This window comes from Mus pahari, chromosome 4 (genome assembly GCF_900095145.1).
Source record: "Mus pahari chromosome 4, PAHARI_EIJ_v1.1, whole genome shotgun sequence".
In the NCBI taxonomy this organism is placed as follows: domain Eukaryota; kingdom Metazoa; phylum Chordata; class Mammalia; order Rodentia; family Muridae; genus Mus; species Mus pahari.
Genome location: NC_034593.1, coordinates 90905769 through 90924759, shown reverse-complemented (window position 1 = coordinate 90924759; position 18991 = coordinate 90905769). Strand labels below are relative to the sequence as shown.

At 49.6% G+C, this 18991-nt stretch overlaps 1 protein-coding gene across 1 annotated transcript in view; it reads left to right on the top strand.

Moving 5' to 3' along the window:
• The first annotated feature begins 8154 nt into the window (after window positions 1–8154).
• The window catches only part of Ptgfrn (prostaglandin F2 receptor inhibitor), a 74167-nt gene continuing 63330 nt past the window's right edge, over window positions 8155–18991 (top strand). The window contains exon 1 of the mRNA XM_021195966.2: window positions 8155–8257. Within this exon, the coding sequence (XP_021051625.1) occupies window positions 8209–8257 (49 nt within the window). The 5' untranslated portion in view covers window positions 8155–8208. The remainder of the gene's footprint in view (window positions 8258–18991) is intronic.

The following is an 18991-nucleotide window of genomic DNA, read 5'->3' as shown; positions in this document are numbered from 1 at the left end:
GAGAGAGAGAGAGAGAGAGAGAGAGACAGAGAGAGAGAGAGAGAGAGTGAGTGTGTGTGAGACACTGTGACAGGCTTAGGCCTTTGAAACCTGAAGGCCCACCCCAGTGACATGCTTCCTCCAACAATGCCATACCTACTCCAAGCCACACCTACTCCAACAAGACCACACCTTATAATCCTTCTCAAGAAGTTCTACTCCATAGTGACTAAACATTCAAATGAGAGCTTATGGGGTCCATTCTCATTGAAACCACTATATTTATGGAGGGTGACTATCTTCCCATAGGAGGGAAAACCTCTCTCATACTGCTCACTTCCTTAATTAGAGCTCAGAAACCTTCCAAGTTCATTATTTCAGGCAGTTTCCTCTTGGAAACTAGCATAGAGTTGGTCAAACTTTCCATCTGAAGTGTTAATAATTCTCACTGCCGCTGCAGCCGACTCCCCAGTCTGTCTTTGGCTTACTTCGTGGACTTGTTTAACTATTCCACAATTACTGTAAAGTGCTGTGTAATCTCGGATAAGTTGCTACGGTTTTCTGAGCCTCATATGCCTCATCTGTAAAACGAGGGACTTGAGCAATATTCGTGGTTTCAGATGAGTTTTTTTTTTTTTCTCCCAAATGAACATCCATGTAACACTTGGGTCTGTAAAAAAAATGATAAAAGCAGATCTCATAGCTGGACCCGAAGCAGTTATTGCCCCGTCGTGTATGGTGGGCATGGTGCCAGGGGCCTAGGACACAGCCTCTTCCACCATCGTAGTGGAGGAGGTCAGACAACTTGTGGATGCTGGGATCAGGGGAATGCTGAGGAGAGAGGGGAGTGGAGGGGGCCGCCAGCAGGGGAGTGGGAGGGGAGAGAGAGAAGGAGAATTCGTGTCACTGTGAGCCAACCTTGGGTGCAAAGAGTGGGGACCAGGGAGTCAAAGCCTACAAAGAACACCTCTGGGGCCGTTTGCATGGTGGGGCCAAGGCGGCACACCTCATTGGCTCTCGGGTTCCCTGCCCTGCTTTCCATGTTACGTCACTACTGATTTCTGAGATCATTTTCTAAGGGAAGGACTCAACCACATCCGGGTCTGGAGCTTCATGTGGCCACGTGAAGAGGGTGAGAGGCACTGCCCGAAGCAGAGGACAAAGAGAGTAGGCATGGCGTCGAAGGGAGTTCTGGCAGCTCCACACTGGCCTGACCGGCCGGATTCTGCGCAGTTAGGAGTGGGGATTGGATTAGCTTGGCACCCATTGGGCTGGACACTCAAGCCACTCCAGTTCCTCAATCACTGTGTGCTTAGAGAAAGCAAACCACTCCTAATATTTACTCATCCCTTGCAGATGGATGACTGGTCCGCTCCTAGGTGAGGAGAGGCACAAGTGCTGTGGGCTGCGCCTGGAAACAAGGCTCTTTGTCTAGAGCTTGGTGGCCTTCTGAGGGTCCTGGTCCCCTCACCACACAGGCCCCGACTCACTGCAGCCCTTCCCAGGCAAACAGAGCTCAGCGAGATGATTACCTCATTGCGTGTCATCTGCAAATGAGGAGTCGGGATTTAAAATGTCTTTTGAAGGGCAGGAGCTGCAGACTGGATTTTACAATAAGGAGGGAAGCAAAACAGCCAGTGCCTACTCAAGGAAACAGGAGTAAAGCGAGGGGGAGGGGAATCGAGGGCGGGGAGGTGAGGAGGAGCTGGGAGGGAGGACCTGTGCGGTTCCTGTCTGTGTGCTAGAGGGGAGTCACAGCTTCCACCATAAGTGTTCTAACCACTGTGTTCTGTGGAGAGGAAAACACCAACAGTTACAGTATTTACAGAGACGGAGAGGTGAACAGAAGGCAGACTCTAACAAAGAGCATCTGAGAAGCTGAGACCAGAATACAATTTCTGCATCGTTGTAGGCAAGAGAGGCTGCTGCCAGGCATGATAGAGAACATCTGTAAACCGCTCCTGTGCACAGCACAATGACAAAGTGCTCAGGGCTCGTTCGTAGGACATCCCTCAATAAGGGCTGATGGCACCATGACAAAGAGCAATCAGTAAAAGCAACTTTATGGGGGTGTCGATGTGATGTATCCGAGCAGTGAGCTGGCTGACAGGCTCTTTCATTCATAACTCAGGGGAGGATCTTAGGGATTCTAGAATGTACAGGCTACATTTTCTTCAAGTAGTCTTCCATAAATATTGTTTTTTGTTTTTTATTTTGTTTTGTTTTGTTTTTTTTCCCTTGGCTGAGCTTTAAAAACATATTGTGAGACAGTAAGTTTGAAATTACTTTCTGGATGTTGGCTGTTCTCAGGGGTGGGGTTAAGCATAAAGTCATTTGTTCTGCAGATTAATCATGCCAGCCAGGGAAGACTTGACATCAGCTGGTGAAGGGCAGCTGCCTGTGACTCAGAAATAGACCTCAAACACTCCAATGGGCAGGGTACCCTGGAAAGTCATTGTGCATCCTACCTCAGACTTCACGAGCTCTGTGTAATAAATAAGGTGGGGCTCTAGCCACTGTTGGAATGAGAAGCCATTCCCTAAGTCCCCATGAAATCATTGACAGCAAAACAGTCACTCCAAGACAGACAACAACGTAGCAAAATGTACCCTGCAAGTAACCCTAACCTGCTAGCTGAGCTAAAGGGGATACTGAGTTGCAAAGAAGTCGAAAAATGTGGAGATGTGGAGATAACTCTGTGGGCAAAGGCTCTTGACCTCAAAACTGACAAGTGGAGTTCCACCCAGGGGACCCTATGACATAGAGGACCAGATCCCTCCAACAGGTTGTCCTCTGGCTTCCATATGCACTGCATTGCACATATACATGCTAATAATAAATTATACTTTTAAAAAGAGAACTAGGGAGATGGGTTCAGAGCTTAAGAGTTAATACTGCTCTCACATAGGACCAGAGTTTGATTGGCAGTTCACAACTGTCTGTAACCCTAGCTCAGGAAGATTCAACACCTCTGGGCTCCATGGGCACATACGCTCACAGGGTCATACACCTGCAACTCCATACACAACTGACACATACATGTACCCTGCGACTCCATACACAACTGCCACATACATGTACCCTGAGACTCCATACACAACTGCCACATACATGTACCCTGCAACTCCATACATATAACTTAAAAAATAATTATTATTTTTCTTTTCGGAGATGTGTACTGAAAATGTGTTTTGGGTTTAGCACGCAAGGGATGGGTTCTCTTTGGTAGACAGCAGGTAGGTGGCAAGGAAAGTAGGCTGACATTTTCCCAGTAAACAGTGGCATCTGCAGATGAGCTTCTCTGGTCTGCAGGAGACAGCAGCCCAGCCCTTCCTGGCTTTTGTTAGGTGAAAGAGTGAACAGTTAGACAAAGGCCAAGCAAGAGTAAGCTGCGTTTGGAAGAACTGCCCGTCTTAGAGAAAGGGCACCCTCCCAGTGGTGGCTCCTCCAAATGCAGCAAACTGCTTAACAGATCCCTTCTCAGGAAGGCTTTAGGATGAATGTGTTTTAGACATGAGGGGATGTTGCCATGCAGGGTAGCTCTGTAGAGCTCTGAGCTAGCACTGCCCGTTACAGAGTAGGCAGGTTCCCTTGGCATTTTCTTTTATACCAGTGACTCCTTGGAACATTGCAAACAAATATGATTCCGTCTTTAAAACACAAAAACGTCTAAAACCATCTGAAGATAGCTTTCTCTGAGTTCTGTATTGTCTTCCCCAATCGTTCCGTGGGCCTGTTTCCATATAAGAGAGCATATAAGGGAAGAGGGCCCACAGGCTCAAGCAAATAAAACCCTGGGCTGCTGAGCTGAATAGGAATTTCAGGCAAATGAAGAATGACTTTTCAATATAAGTGTGCTTCATATAATGTTTAGGACATATTATTAGGACATATTAAAAAGGGTTGGTTTGATTACTTGAAAATCAGATTTTAGCGGAGACCCTGTCTCTTAGCCTGTGACTCTACAGTCATGGTCTGGTTTATAAATATCACTGGAAAGCCTTAGTGCTTGGGACTGAGGTGCCACATCCACTCCCGATGACAGAATCAGAGAGTTAGTAGGAATAAATGAAGGAAAGGGAAGAAAGAGCACCCTTTCCGTGCCTCTACGTGCCCCTTACATTTACATGCACAACCAGGGGAAAGGCTGTCCTGAGAGATGAGATAGCTCTCTGTCTGACTTCGGCTGGATATGAGGGCAAGAGGTGGGCCAGAAGAGGGTAGCCTTGGGTACAAACTAGCTATCCCTTCCTCTCTTCCTCCATCTTTCCTCTGTCTTTCCTTCCTTTCCTCCCTCCCTCCCTCCTTTCTTTTCTCTCTTCTCCATTGCTGTGTGAGGATCCCCTCCAGGGCCAGGGCCAGGGCTCCAGGGACTTCACACTAGGGCTAGCATTTTCAGATTGCTTTTATGGCAGGACTCCCTCCTCTGTTCTCACTTCACCCTATAGTTGTGGACCCATGAGGGCGGTGCTTGAGGGATACTTTTGGTTCCACTGAGGCGGCCTTGGGACAGCTTGAGTCCCTAGGAACATCATGTTTAACATTTCCCACTTTGATCTTTTAGGGCAGCAGAAAGGATAAGAATTGGTAGTGTGTGTGTGGGGGGGACTCACAAAGCAGGAGCAGGTCTTGAGCCAACTGCTTCACCCCCTTCTTCTGTCAGAAGGGCAGCCACAGCTTACCAGAGCTTACAGAGCCACCAACTCTCAGTCTTCATGATGTGAGCTTCCCTTTTCCATCATTTGCTGTTTTAAAAACTCTAATTCCATTTTCTAATTCTACCATTTATGCTTCCTCCCTTTCTCTTTCCCTCCTTCCCTCCCACCATCTTTCTGTTGCTGGAGGAATGAGCCCATAGGCAAGTGTCTTACCTCTGAGCAATGTCCCCGATCTTTATATTTCTTTTAGATTAGTAATCCCTTAATTTCCATGGGGATGCTACTCCCAGATACAGGAGAAAGTTTTGAATGAAAGTGATTACTGGGATAAAATGTTTTGATAGAATACACTATTTTTCCAAATACCTACTACCATGGATGTCAAAGTCATTTGGAGGCCATGTATATAGGCTGTTGGCAGAGTAAACCTACCACATCTGGATGAGTCTTAAGAAAAATTAGTAAACTCATTTATTTGGAAACCTTTTAAGATTTTCATTCTCAAAGTTAAACCACAGTGTTTTTGTTTTGTTTTGTTTTGTTTTGTTTTGCTGAATTTCAGTAGGAAAACCTGTTTCAGATGAGGACCTTTGTAGGCTATTCAAAGGCTATGGCTGCAAACAGATGTTTATTATCAGGTGCTAATAAAGGGTGGTTGGGACTCGTGCCCTTGATGGTCACTGAGTGAAACCCAAGCTGGGATTCATCCACCTTGAGGGTGGGGGAGGGTTAATTAGGATTACTAGAAAGTGAGTCTTGTTGCCTCCGGCAAACCTGTACAGGAACCAAACTGAACCACAGGTTGGGGCAAGAGGCTTACTTGTGTAGAAAGTTACTCACTGGCCAATAAATGCCTGTCCCACGGAGATGAATGGAGCTACTGTGGGCCTCTGCCACAGGTGCGGTGCTTCCTAGTCGGAAACATTGTATCTATTGGTAGTAAGCACAAGGGATGGTAATAGGACCAAGTGCCTGCAGTCGTTAATTTGTGCTTATTTTCTGCTATGGATTCTCATGATAACAGTTGACTGGTTGCCAATCAGTCAGCTGACAGCCTGGATCCACTTAAGTGTTCTTTGCACTTGCCTTGCCTGGATAGTCTCATTTATTCTTACCAGTTCAGTTGTTCACCACAGTTGTTACCATGATTATAAATTGTACCATTAGTTTAATAATACTTGGGTGCTGGGATGGGAGGAGGGAATGATTCCCCTCCCCCTCCCATCATGTTATGTGTGCACTTATCGTAAGCCCCTCCATGTAGGTCCCATCCAGCGAGTTCCTGGACTGCCTGACTTACTATACAGTTAAGCTTTGGGGAAGTCAGTGAAACTGTCTCCAGCACTGACCTCTTCCTGGGTGGGTCGGTGACTGGACTTTACACCTGCTGCCACACCCACTAAATCACCGTGCAGGCTATAAGCACTGGCAGCAACTGACTCACTGCTGCAGTTCCAGGGTCTAGCTCAGAGTCTCTTCTCTGACTGCATGTGGAAGGCTTTCCAAGGTCCAGATTTTTGTTTGTTAAGCAAAGGGCACAGAACTTCTCTCCAGCGATGAGGGGATGCAAGTTGACAATGTGTCGTCAGCCTCTTAGATCCTCGAGTTATTAGGCAGAGGTGGAAGCAGTATACATAGTGTGCTGAGCTGACTGTGATCAAGTGCCAAAATGTGCAGGCCAGACGTTAAGCATTCTGGGTGGTAAGAAACCGGAAAGATTGATGAGCTGAAATCTGAGCTTGTGGAAGAGCCAGGCCTTACGTTTTCCCGTAGTTCCAGCATATTTCAAAACTTAACATGAGCCTCCTATTCAGGCTTGATAGAATGGAAAGAAACAAAAGAAAATTGACCTTCCTATAGAAATTCTGGGAAAAAGAACAACAGGAACATGGATGGGGGTGGGAAGAACTCTGGGAAAGGCGTGGTGGCAAGACAGAAATTAAAAGAAAAAAAATAATGAGGCGAAATATACTCAACACCAAAGTTACCATACCATTTTAACTCTGTATAACTGTTGCCACTTTGTGACAGTAAGTAAATCTCCATTGTTGAACCACCAGGAATTTGTTTATTTTGGTCTTTTGAAACAGGGTCTCAAGTAGCCCAAGCTGGCCTTGATCTCTATTTGAAGCCAGAGATGGATGACCTTGAGCCAGCCCATCCTGCCTCTACCTACAGAGTGCAGTGGAGGTCACCACGCCTGGCTGGGAATAAATTTTTAAGAGTCTCTTTCCGAAGGTTTCACACCTGGCCAGTCAGTCACATGTCAGTTAGCAGAAATGAGAAACGCTTGTGGAAATCAGAACAAGCTTAATGTTCTGCACCAAAGAGGGCAGTTTCCCCAGGAACATCTGTGATTTGTTTTACATATATTAATGAAAGGCCGGGGCGATGGAGGGGGTCACTGGATACCAGTGAGCCTTTCTGAGTGTCTGATTCATGCTTGGGAGCTTTAAACAAGGAACGCTGATTTCCCCCAGAGCGGTGGAGTCTTTTGTATTCAAATCCAAAGCACAAAACTCTATTGTGGGAGGAAAAAAGAGTCTTTAATGGAAACCCAGTTGTGTCCACTTAAAGCAATGAATATAGTCTCAGGCGGCAGACATACCATTTGAAGCACTACGGCTAATAATAGATGGTGTGGGTTTTCTTTTCTTTTTTTTATGGGTACCTTCGTTGGAAGTTGTTCTAATTAGTACCACAGGGACCCTGGAGAGGAGGGAGGTGGGCCAGGAAGGAGGCAGGCCCACCCAACTACAGAGTGGTGGGTTAGAGCCTTATTGGATCTGATGCTTGGCTGAGAGTCCCTGGCCAACTCTCCCAAGCACATCAGGCCTCTGGACCATGAGGGGGTGGGAATTCACTGCCTTTGAAGCTTCTTTCAATCCTATCTGTGTAATTATTTTTAGCAAGGGCTAAGCAGGTGGCTGGTGGCATGCTTAGCTGGAGACCAGAGGGTGTACGTGTGGGTTGCTGGCTGCGAGACACTCGTGGGGATTCCACGGCGCAGGAATGCCGGGCGTCCCGGGATAGGGCCCAAAAGATGAGGTTTCCAGACAAGTCTTCCAGGCCAACTTTTAAAGGTCGGAGGAAAGTTTCTCGAGGGGTGGGGGCCCGAGGGGAAGGCTGGGTGGGCTCGGGCGTCTCCTCCCCTTTAAGCGGGTGGCCCCAGCGCCTCCTCCGTTACCTGGAGCGGGGAGGGGCTTGGGAAAGTTTGTGTTTGTTGCTGGCAAAGCGCCGGGTGGGAGGCGCGGGCGGGCGGACGCCACGGCTCTTCCCTTTTGCTTTCGGGAGGCGGTCCGGGCTGCTGCGCCCTGGGATCGGCGAGGCCGGCTCCGGGGCCCGGCGGCTGGCGGAGGGCGGGAGAGGAGGAGGAGGCGGAGGAGGGCCGCGACGAGCCAGGTGCGCACGTCCGCGCCGGCGCTGGGCTCGCTCGGCCGGCGGGGAGAGCGGAGCAGGCGCGCGGCCCGGCGGAGCAGCCGACTCTGGAGCAGCCGGAGCTGGAGGAGGAGGAGGAGGAGCGGCGGCGGGGAAGGAGGAGGAGGCGGAGAGTCGCTCCCGCCGGCCGAGCATGGGGCGCCCGGCGCCGAGGCCGCTGCTGCTGGCGCTCCTGTCGCTGGGTGAGTGCGCGTGGAACGCGGCGGGGCGCGGCGGGGCGCTGGGTCCCGGGGGGGCGCGGCTGCCGCTCCCGGCCTGGGGCACCGGAGGCGTCCGGGGCGGCTCCCGGGAGACCAGGATCCAGAGCGCCCGTTCGGCGGCCGGGCGGGGAGAGATGTGGGGCCGATCAGAGCCCGGTGCACATCCTCCTGGGCCCGCGCTCCGGGTATCCGGAGCCGCCCGGCCTGATCGAGCCGGGTCCTCACGTGTGCCGGGGGAGTGGCTCGTGGCTGGTTCTCCCACAGCGCTCTCTACCTGTTGGCCACCGGGAGCCGGGCTCACCTTGAACTCTCGGCCCCGGAAGGTGCGGGCGGCCCCGGCCCGCGTGCCCGGTTGGGCGGAAATGTGAGCCTTTGCTGTGTCCCGCCATAGCCGAGGCCGGTCGGGATCGCTCTTCACTCGCTAGCCCATGCTGAGTTGCTTTTCCAGGGAACCAAGGGAATCCAACTTCCTTCCACGAAGGTCACTGGGTAGCCCATCGTTACTGTGACAGTCTTGTACCATCCCTGCCATCTAGCCATATCTGCCTCAGCGTTGCCTTCCAGCGTCTCCTGAAGCTAGCTAGGCTCGGATTTATACACAAAGACCCGAGAGCCCAGCTTTTCCAACTTTTCTACCTGTTACTTCCCTCGTTACTGCCCCTTTCTTCTTTACCCTCTGGAAACCCTTGGTGCCTCTCAGTGGTTTGGCCCAGTACCCCCTCACCCACCCAAGGAATCTTTCCTGGGCTCCCCCCCCTCTCCATTTTCCATTCACTCCTTACACAGACACCATCTTCACGTAGATACACAGGGTGATCTTAACCAGCCACTTGATGTATTTATTTAATGCCTGCCTTGGTTCAGGAAGGCAGATCCCCAAGTGTGGTTATATGCGTGGTTCCCTGTGACCAGTGTCATCTACGACAAGCAGAATTCCAGACCCAACCCTGGGTTCCCTTCCAAGCCCCTGCAGATGTATCTCAAGCTTTTCTCAGAGCACATGGTGTGTGTTGTCTACCCCAGCCAGGCCTCAGCTGCACAGGGGCCAAATGACTGCACTTCTGATGGTTTGAGGATCCCCGTGGGGATCTCCCTCCACCACGCCCCTTCTGCTGGCATTAGGACTTTACTGTCCCAGCCCCCCATGAGTCCTGGCTGCTACTGTGATACTTCACCTCGGAGGGGTGTTCTGGAAATGGCTCCCTCCAAGAACTCCCCTGGACACAATTCTCCAGCCACAACCCATGTGCAGAAAACATCCAGTGGTCTTCTGTGGTTTCTGATCTTAGTCCCTTTAAACGTCCCCTGCCAGGCACCTGTCTTTGTAAGTTGTGTATTTGTTGCACATGGCTGGGGACGGTCTCCACCATTTAATTGGCTTATATGTCTGGGTCATGCAGGGTCGTGGCCTATGACTGCACAGATTGCTCGGGGGGCACCACTCCCATCTGCTACTCCCGTTGTGGTTTATGTGACTGACTCTCTCTAGAGTGGTCAGTGTGCAGTCTGTGGATGAACCAGTTAAGAGGGTAGCATGAGGTAGAAGTTTAAAAAGGATGCCCTTGGGGGCCTGGGGTTGTAGCTCTGTGCTTGTGGATCTTTGCCAGGTTCTGGATTCCATCCCTCATACCAAACGAATAAACAAACCACAACCAACAGCCCAGGGTTGGGAAAGCACAGCTTGGGGGACTCATGGTGGTATACCCGTGCGTCCAGGCTTGAGGAGACTGAAAGACTTTTGGATGGGACTGCCCAGATCCACCTTTCTGAACCATTGATGTGCCATCTACAAATGGATGATGCCCTGGTTACCTCACGAGGTGCAGTTTCAGCCTCACCTCTGAGGCAGCTTCCCAGTGTAGCATCATTTTCCACATCCATTGAGCCTGGAAGTGGAGTGTGTTGATAAGCAAGATGGTCTTCCCTCGGGTCTTGCTGCTGGAATGGAATCATGATGTCACTGCTGCTTGTATGGCAACCCCTTTGTGGGCTCTACCTGAACCCCAGCCCTTTGTTTTGTAGGTTTCCCCAAGCACAAGTTCAAACTGTGTCCATCCTTCTGAGTGAGCCCCACACCCCACTCCCCCACACTGTGTTTCCCCTGTTGTAGCCAAGGCCTTGGAGGCTCCTCACGAAGACAACTTTTGACCCCTCGCCTGACAGGTTTTCTCCAGCTCTCCTCTAAGGTTACCATTTTTCCAACGGATGATTTCGGGGCTCCCACCTGTGTGCATTGAGCTCTTGTGATTTTTCTTGAAGGAGATAGAGGTCTCTTGTGTTCGCTTTCTCCTCTTTCTGCTTTAGAGATTTCATTCTAAGCACCTGTTGGCTACTCTTCATGGACTCTCTTGAGCCTTCTAGCCCTCTTGCCCCCTCTTTTTCCTGTGTAAGCCCCTTTGCCTCTGAAGCTCACTTCCCCTTGAAGCTTTCTCACTAAGCCCACCGACCAGAGGGCAAGACCCACTCAGCCCCAGCCGGCAGTGACCAAGGTATAGCACTGCACTGGGTGCTTGACTGGGCTGTGTAGACAGTGGTAGAAAACAGTGTAAGCCCTGACCCCAGCTCAGCACTGGGGAGAAGCGGAAAGGAAGGGGTTCATTTTGACTTGGGGTTTGGCATTGCTTTTACTGAAGAGGTGACATATGAGCTGAGCCTTGAGAATAATTAGAATTTTGGAAGAAAGGATAGAAGAGCGTCCCAGGGCTCTGGGGAAAAGCATAAAGTGTGGGTGAGTGGAGTGCACCGCTCCTTCAGAAATGGCACCTGAGTTGTTCCATGAGATGGGAGGAGGAGGGGGGGAGGAGGAGGAGGAGGGGGAGGAGAGAAAGATGACTGGCAGGGTAGGGGGTATTAGGGAAGGTGTGGAGCAGTCTGAATTGTGAATTTTTGGCTCCTTGTGGCTGGCCAGGCTTCCTTTGTCTTATTTATGTCATGGCTCCTGTTCCCAAGTCTTACATCCCCACCTGATTATCCTCCAGAGGCAGGGCCCCATTGGTCTTGCTCTCTCTCTATTCTCTTAATATTAGGCTGTACAACTCATAGGATGTGTTTGACTAACTGAGCACATATAGATGGGTATGTCCTTTTCTTATTTTATTATTTGTGGGTAGCCATGAGAGTCATTAATAGATTCTCTACATTTCTTTTTAAAAATGCAAATCTGCTAAGATAGCTTTTAAATGATGAAAAGCACCACACCTATATTTTCAAATTCCATTGCTGTAAAAGGGTATTATGCTAATTAGGTAGGCTCTGCTGCCTTAATTGCACACTCCTGGTGGAGTGGTTCAAACAGCAGGATCATTCCCTCCTCTGTAACAGTGGCATGCTTCTGAGGGAGAGTTTGGGTAGGCCCTTGTTTCACACAGCCCTCTGGTCCCCAGGTTGGTGACCCCTCACCCTGGTTTTCAGGGTCACTTTATCTGTCATCCTTACTTTTCCAGCCCCACAAAGGAGGGAGACAGCTTGGATGTTATAATGGGTACTTCATGGGCAAAGCCTGGAAGTGACATCATTTCTGTGTGTATTCTGTTGGAGACAATTTAGTTCCATGTCACACTAGCTGCAAGGGAAGCTAAAGAACACAGTGGAACCTGGCAGCCATCTGCCAGCTACCGTGGAAAACAGAAGGATGGATTTGGGGTTTGGAGACACCAAGGAGTCTCATGGAGGATGCATGGCACTAGATAAACTTTGTCCTCTTTTTTTTTTTGGGGGGGGGGTGCTAAGGACTGAACTGGAAGCTTGTACACTTTACTACTGAGCCTCACCCTCAGCCTTATTCTTCTGTAAGGTCTCTGTGCACCTAGCAGGCACAGAGCACCAGTAGCTATCACTTGAGAGTCAGGATCTGTCAGTCATTCAGATCTTGGGAAAGGCTCAGTTATTGTCTCCTTTTAGATGAGGAACTAGGTGCCCAGAGTAGTGAAACAACATGTTCAGTCATAGCAGGACTCCATCCCGTCGGTGCTAAGGATCAGCTGACCGCTGTTCACCGTGCCCGCGTGCTGCCCATTGTTTGAGATTTAGATGAAGAAAAGATGATCATGGTCAGAATACAAAGCTGGAATTAAAAATAGGATCTGGGGGGTGTGGGGCCCGGGTGCAATGCAGAATGGAGTAATGGTGTCAGCATGCACCTCTCAGATGTGACAACCTGCAACCTTGCAGGTCCTCATTGCCCGCTCAGAGGAATGGGGCTCAGAGGAAGTCTGCTGCTGCTCCACAGGGCACTGCGTAAGGAGGAAGGCTCGCAGGAGAAACACGCGTGAATCCCTCTAGCTTAAACAGCCTTTGAAGTGCTGTGGTCTTCAGAGATTTCTTGGCACTTATTTCAGTCTTGTTAACAGAATTCCTGTATCTGCCAAGCTGATTAATGCCTGCCCTGGCTATAATTATTCTTATTAGCCTGCTGGATAGGAGCGGTGGTTGTCAGTGGTATCCTTTACAAGGCAGTCGGGCTAGGCGGCTTTTATATGGCTATTTGGTTTTAGTGATGAGCTGCTGAGCTGATTTTTCTCCTATAGATGATTCTATATGTATGGATTGGCGCTGTGTCTGGCAGTGAGTAAAGTGTGGGCTTGTCTGTCGGAGTGTGTCTGTGTCTCACTTTATCAAATGAAGTTGGTAGAAGCTGTCAGGACCAGTTCATAGCTGTTTGGTTTAATTGCATTGGTTTCTTTAAGGCAGGGCTGCTGGGCCATTTGACTCTGCTGTGGGAAAATCACTTGAACTGGCAAAAAAAAATCTAAATAATTTATCTTCTGGAAAAGGCGAACTGCTAGAGTTGGCAGAGTTGGTGGTGGTTACCCCCTCTGCCCCCCAACACACACACACACACACACACACACACACACACACACACACACATACCAACTGTAGACTTGGGGAAGGAGCAGACTCAGACCCAGTGGCAAATTCGTCACATACAGCAGTGTGATTCCCAGGAGACAAGACAATGGAAGTGTATGTTTATGTTCTTTGAGTGTTTATTTCACTCAGTGTTCCCTGAGTGTTTGTGCTGGGTGATGGAGTCGCTACGTGGCATGATTCAAGTTTAAGTATTCCAAGGCTCTACCTGCAGCCTGTTTTACACCTTCACAAGCAGCTGGAACGTGGACACGTCAGCATCACTTGGAACGTTGCAGGGGACCGAGGGACCATGTGTCGGATGCTGCTCTGTCTTGGGTGAATCTGACTGAGAACATTAAAGAGCAGAGTCGTGCTCACAGGTTCAAGGTTCATTGCAGAAGGCGTGCTGCCATGGAAGCTAAATGACATAGAGGCACTTTGCAGCCGGATAGGTTACTTCTCAGACCTTAAAAGCGACCATGAGCCAAGAATATGTTGGAAACGGCTCTTCCTTGTTCTCGTTTAAAGCTGGAGTAAGCCAGCACTTTGCAGCCTGTGGACCAGGGTAAGGAATCCCTGTCAGTTTTATGAGGCTTGCAGGTGCATCAGGATTTCTGGTGTGTGGACCCTGGAAGTCCACGATCAGAGGCCACTCTAGGATCTTGAGCCTGAGTGTGCAGTGGTAAAGGCTAGCAGCTACCACTTTCTCCTAGGGAACCTCAGCACTCCCATCCCTTCCTCGGAATGAGCGCTTTGAAGGTGGAAATGGAGTCAGATTTGCTGTTTTCTACTGGTAATCTCAGTCTTGGGAGGCACAAGCAGGAAGAGTGAGAGTGCAAGGCTACCTCAGGCTGTCTAGCAAGACTTTAGGGGGGAAAAGAAAAGAAAACAAAGAAAGGAAGGAAGGAGGAAGGGAGGAAGGCAAGCAGCTAGTGACACACTCATGGTGTGCAGCTCATTTGTCCTCTCAGCAGACCCTGAGCCAGTGTCATTTACACAGATTGGGCATCTTGAGTGCTGGGGAGTCTGAAGTGAGCGGAGCAGGGCAGATTCAGCCCTACCCTATTAGTTGTGGGATTAGGACCTTCACAGAAAGTGGGTGAATGAGTTGGGTTGGCAGCAGGTCGGCAGGGAAAGTTCTAGAAGTCATCATCAGAGGATTGGGCAAAGAGCCAGCCGAGCATCCTATTGTGAGAAGCAGAGCCGAGTGGGAGCTGGCTTGCTAAACAGGGAGTGGAGGCGGAAAGTGCTGCTGCAGACCAGAAGGATGGAGAGACAAGTGTAGGCCTGGCGTGGAGGTTCGTGGTGAGCGCAGCCCTCACGAGGTTGCCCTTGAGCTCGGGACACTAAAGTTTGCTGTGTTGTAAAGGTGGGTTTGAAAACAAGAGCTGAGAGTGAGCAGGTAAGGCCGTTCTTGACGCAGAGGCTGTCACTGGCCTCCCTAAGGGGTGCCAAGTAGAAGACCACTGCGAGGTGGTACCTGTTCAGTAGGATCCAGGAGACACCAGCATGTGGAAGAGCTGCCTGGGGAACAGGCTGGAGAGGGGCTAACCCTGACTGGGCCCTCGGCGGACTCCACAGCACAGGGACAATGAGGTTGGAGCTCAGGGAGAGCCCAAACAGAGATGAGGAGGTGCAGGCAGAGTTTGGCAGGAGTGGTGTAGTGTGGAGCACGGTCCCTGCATCCTCGTAGCCTTTGCTGCTCTAGAATGTCACCATAGTTCCCAGACATTGTAGGGAGAAGTTTTCTGTATGTCTCATTTCTTCTCTGCATGTTTAAAGTTTCTGGGTGTTATCTAATGTCTGGATCAGTAGAGTTAACTTATTCCCAGATGGCTATTTTTATGTGTTCTGAGTGTGTGTGTGTGTGTGTGTGTGTGTCTGTCTGTCTGTCTGTCTGTCTGTCTGTGACTCACTGGCCTGCAGGCCCCAGGGATCCATCTCTCTTTACCACCCTGGTGCTGGGGTTACAAATGTGCATCATGCCTGGCTTTTTACATGAGTGCTAGGAATCAGACTCAGGTCTTCTTGGTTGCATAGCAAGCACTTCGTTTACTGAGCCAGCTCATTAACTCCCTTGGGTGACTTTTTGAAAAATTTAAAAAAAGGAAAGAAAGGAAAAGTGTTTGTGGTGGTGGACCTCCCACCCAAGGCTTGGTGCACGCTAGGCAAGTGCTCCACCTCTGAGCACCAGGCTCGGCCCATCTCTTTTCTGTTTATAGTACCTAAGAAGCCTTCAGTAATCTGTTCCAGACACCCATTACATGTATGTTTTAAAAGCTATTTCTATACCTGGTACTCTACTCATCGCACCCCAACTCCGGGTTGAAAATGACCTCCATGGAGAACAAAGACTGGGTTTAGGCTTTGGAACCAGCCCTCCTTCGAACTCCGCCTCCGGCACTGTGGACCATAGACAAGTTTCTTTGCTACTTTGAAACCTCACTTTCCATCTCTGGGAAATGGGCAGAATTCCTCTCTTGTAGGGTTATCATCAGTGTAAAAATCATGTTTAAAATGCAGATGTTCCAGTCAGTGCACATACATTTCTAGTGTGACCTGGGAGCACAGCTGCACCTGGACTCTCCCGATCCAGTCTAGTGTGCTGAATCTGAGCCTGTGTTTGAGCAAGATTCCAAGGAGGCCTGGATGCACGAATGAGTGAGGTGTTCTAGTCTGCAAGGAGGCTTAGCACACACAATAGACGGCAGCATGGCTTTCCCAGTGAGTGCTGAGGTAAAGGTCATGGTCAGAGGCAGTGAGCATGGTGGGTTAGTGCTGGGCTTGCTGGATGTGGGAGGCATGAGTTAGCGCTGAAGGACGGGGTAGTGTGGGCATACGGCGGAAGCTGCCAGCTTGCTTTTGTGTTTAATCCACCAAATTTGGCACGTAGGAGGAATGACATCATGCCTTTCCATGAAATGAGGTTAGAAGGATGGGGCACCAAGGACTCGGAGCCTCGGAGAACATCTCAGGGAAGATTGGCCAAGGAGGTCAAGTAGGACAGACAGGTGACTGAGACTTCGAGGCTTGATGGCTCTGCAGAGGGCTTTGAGGGTCCACAGTCTAGAATTGCCAACAGAGAATCTGTGGGGTGATGGATGGGACAGCCACTCATCAAATAAGCATTTAACGAGAGCCTTTCTGCTGCTTTGGTCAGTTTAGTGCTAATACCAGACTAGGGTTGCCCTTGGATGCTTAGGCAAGAGCCGTGTGATTTCCTAGAAACCTCAGCCCTGGGAATGGAAGGGAAATGGTGACAACTGCTGATTGTGATACCCTGGGCACCAGGGAGCAAGCAAGAGTTCTCTAGGAAGCCCCTTGTCACCTTCTCTGTGGCAGTTGGCTCATAGCAGGCATTGCACTTCCCACATATTGACTTGTTGAGCAGGCTTTGTAACCACACCAGGTTGGTCAGTTCTTATCCCCACTGTTAAATGAAGGGACTGAGGCACTGTGAGGTAAATTGCTCAGGGTCATACTGTAAGTGACAGAACTGCAGGAACTCAAGCTCACACATCATTCGGATGGATCTCTGCACTTAGGAAGGGTTGATACAAGCAGCTAACATGCGCTAACAATCCTCTCACTGTCTTTTAAGACCAGAGGCTTGGATCCTGGCCTTATTCTGTCTCCTCACTTGTTTCTTGACCTTGAACAAATTGCTGAGTAGCTCTTAGCCCCTGTAATAAGGATTAGTTTAGCAGGTTCTGAAAGGTTCCCCTTCTATCTCCAGACTTCTTTGAGCATGCCGACTCCTGCTGTGGGCCATATGGGTCTCTTGGTTGACCCTGGCTTTGCTGGCCCGTTGCCATCTTCCCCAGCACTGCTTGGGTCGGCAGCCCATGCTTTGGTGGTGAGTCTCACTGGCCTGGGGCTGGTCATTGGTTGGTGCCACCAAGACTGGATATTGTCTGCTCGCCTTGCCATGTATCAGCAACTGCTCCTCATCCTGGCCCATTTCCTGTGCTGTGAGATGGTATCTCTTTCTAGGTTCTCTAGAGTTCTGGGGTGGTCATCGCCAGGCCAACTGGGCTTCCAAACTGATTGTTAGGTTAAAAAAAAAAAAAAAACCCAAAGGATAAAATCCATATAGCATTTCAAAGTGGCCCACCCTTAACTGTATTACTGTCTTCTATTTGTGGTTGGTGGAAGTTTAGATTGAGGATCTATGATGTTAGTAGGTTGGAATTGTGTGATTAAGTCTCAGCCTTCAGAAATGTAACTTGTATTGTTTTCTACCTTTATCTGTCGGGTCTCCTACGGAGCCTGATTGATGGCTCTGCCCTACAGGAGTGTGTTTGCACTTTTACACGTTCCCAGCCGGTGCCCTCTCTGTTTATCTCCCTTTCCCTCTCTTCCTTTACTGCTTCCCTCCTCCCTCCCACCCATGCTGGCTTCAAATTCATGGTCTTCCTGCTCCTTCCCAAGTTCTAGGATTGCAAGTCCGTGTCACCGTGTCCAATGCAGCAGGAAGGGATATGGATATTTAGATGTGTCTAAACATTGACACTGTTCTTTCTGGTTTTGACACCCTTCCTAAAGGGGTAGCGGAGTTCAAATTCTGACACACCTTCCTCCCGCATGACCTAGTAAGCTAAGTGTGCCCTGGTGTTTCCAGGGCATTTTCTTCCCCCTTGGCTGAAAGTCGGCATGTTGCTGGATACCATCCCACTGAGGGATGCAACCTAGAAAGCTTGTGAGATACTGGTCGGAAGCCGTGCTTCTGGACCATGGCTTGAAGGACTGGCTGTTGCCCAGTCCTCCCTGGATGCTTTGAGGTGCAGTTAAGTTCAGCAGTGCTATCCTACTTGTCTGTATGCTGATATTGACTATGAGACCCCTTTAGGGGTGAATTCTGTTAGCTAAGTAGCTTGCTACTTTGCTCTATTCTGGAGCTGATCGGGTGGGCCATGCTTTCTAAATACATTGTTTCCGCTATGCTAGAGCTCATGGGGTGGACTATGCTTTCTAAATACACTGTTCCCTGGATGACCAGGAACAGCATCAGATTTGGTGTGGATCCAGGGTGTTGCCTCTTAGCTTATATTGCAATGAAGAATTTCTTTTTTTTAAAAAAAGCACTTGGCACAGCTATTCGTTTTTCCATTTTCTGAAAGCTGGAACATCCAAATTTTTTTTATTTATTAGAAGACATTACAGTCTGTCATCCTTGATTGAGAAATCCATACAGTAAATCCAAGTTAAGACAACGATGCCTGACCCAGGGCCAGATACATGGCGGGTACTTTGTCATATTAGTCCGTGGGCATGGCCGTGGCTTTAGAAGGAACAGATAGATGATTTGTGCCTGACTGCTAGTCTCCTTTGCAGTACAAGGCATTCCTGCTTTCCTTCTGCAGCACCGGGGAATGTTTACCATGTTCCCAACACTGTGACACATGACAAAGGAATTAAGAAAGGCAGCCCCAAGAAGAAATGGAGCCAGTTGTAACTGAACAGAGGGGTGGATCCTTCATGGTTTTAAGGATCTGAGTGAATGAGTTATTAGATGGCTGTGCATATGGGACTGTCAGAATTAAAGGGGTATATCTGGGACCAGGAGCTATTATCCTGGGAAATGTTCACAGAGCAGGTGAGCCAGCAAGTGCCAAGGTGTTCAGGTAGGAAAATGACCATGGGAGGAGATGAACATGGCCTGCCCGGCATCCCATTTAGGGATTAGCTGACTTAAGCTGGGAAGGTAAGACTCCTCAGGGGCTGAGGATATTAAATTCTGGGCAGGGGAGTGGGTGGAGAGGAAGACTGTTGCAAAGTCACCCTGAAAGGTGTTGGCAGCAGCTTCAGTGCCCACAGAGCAGCCCTAGCCACATGCACACGGCACATGAAGCCTTCTGGGACTTC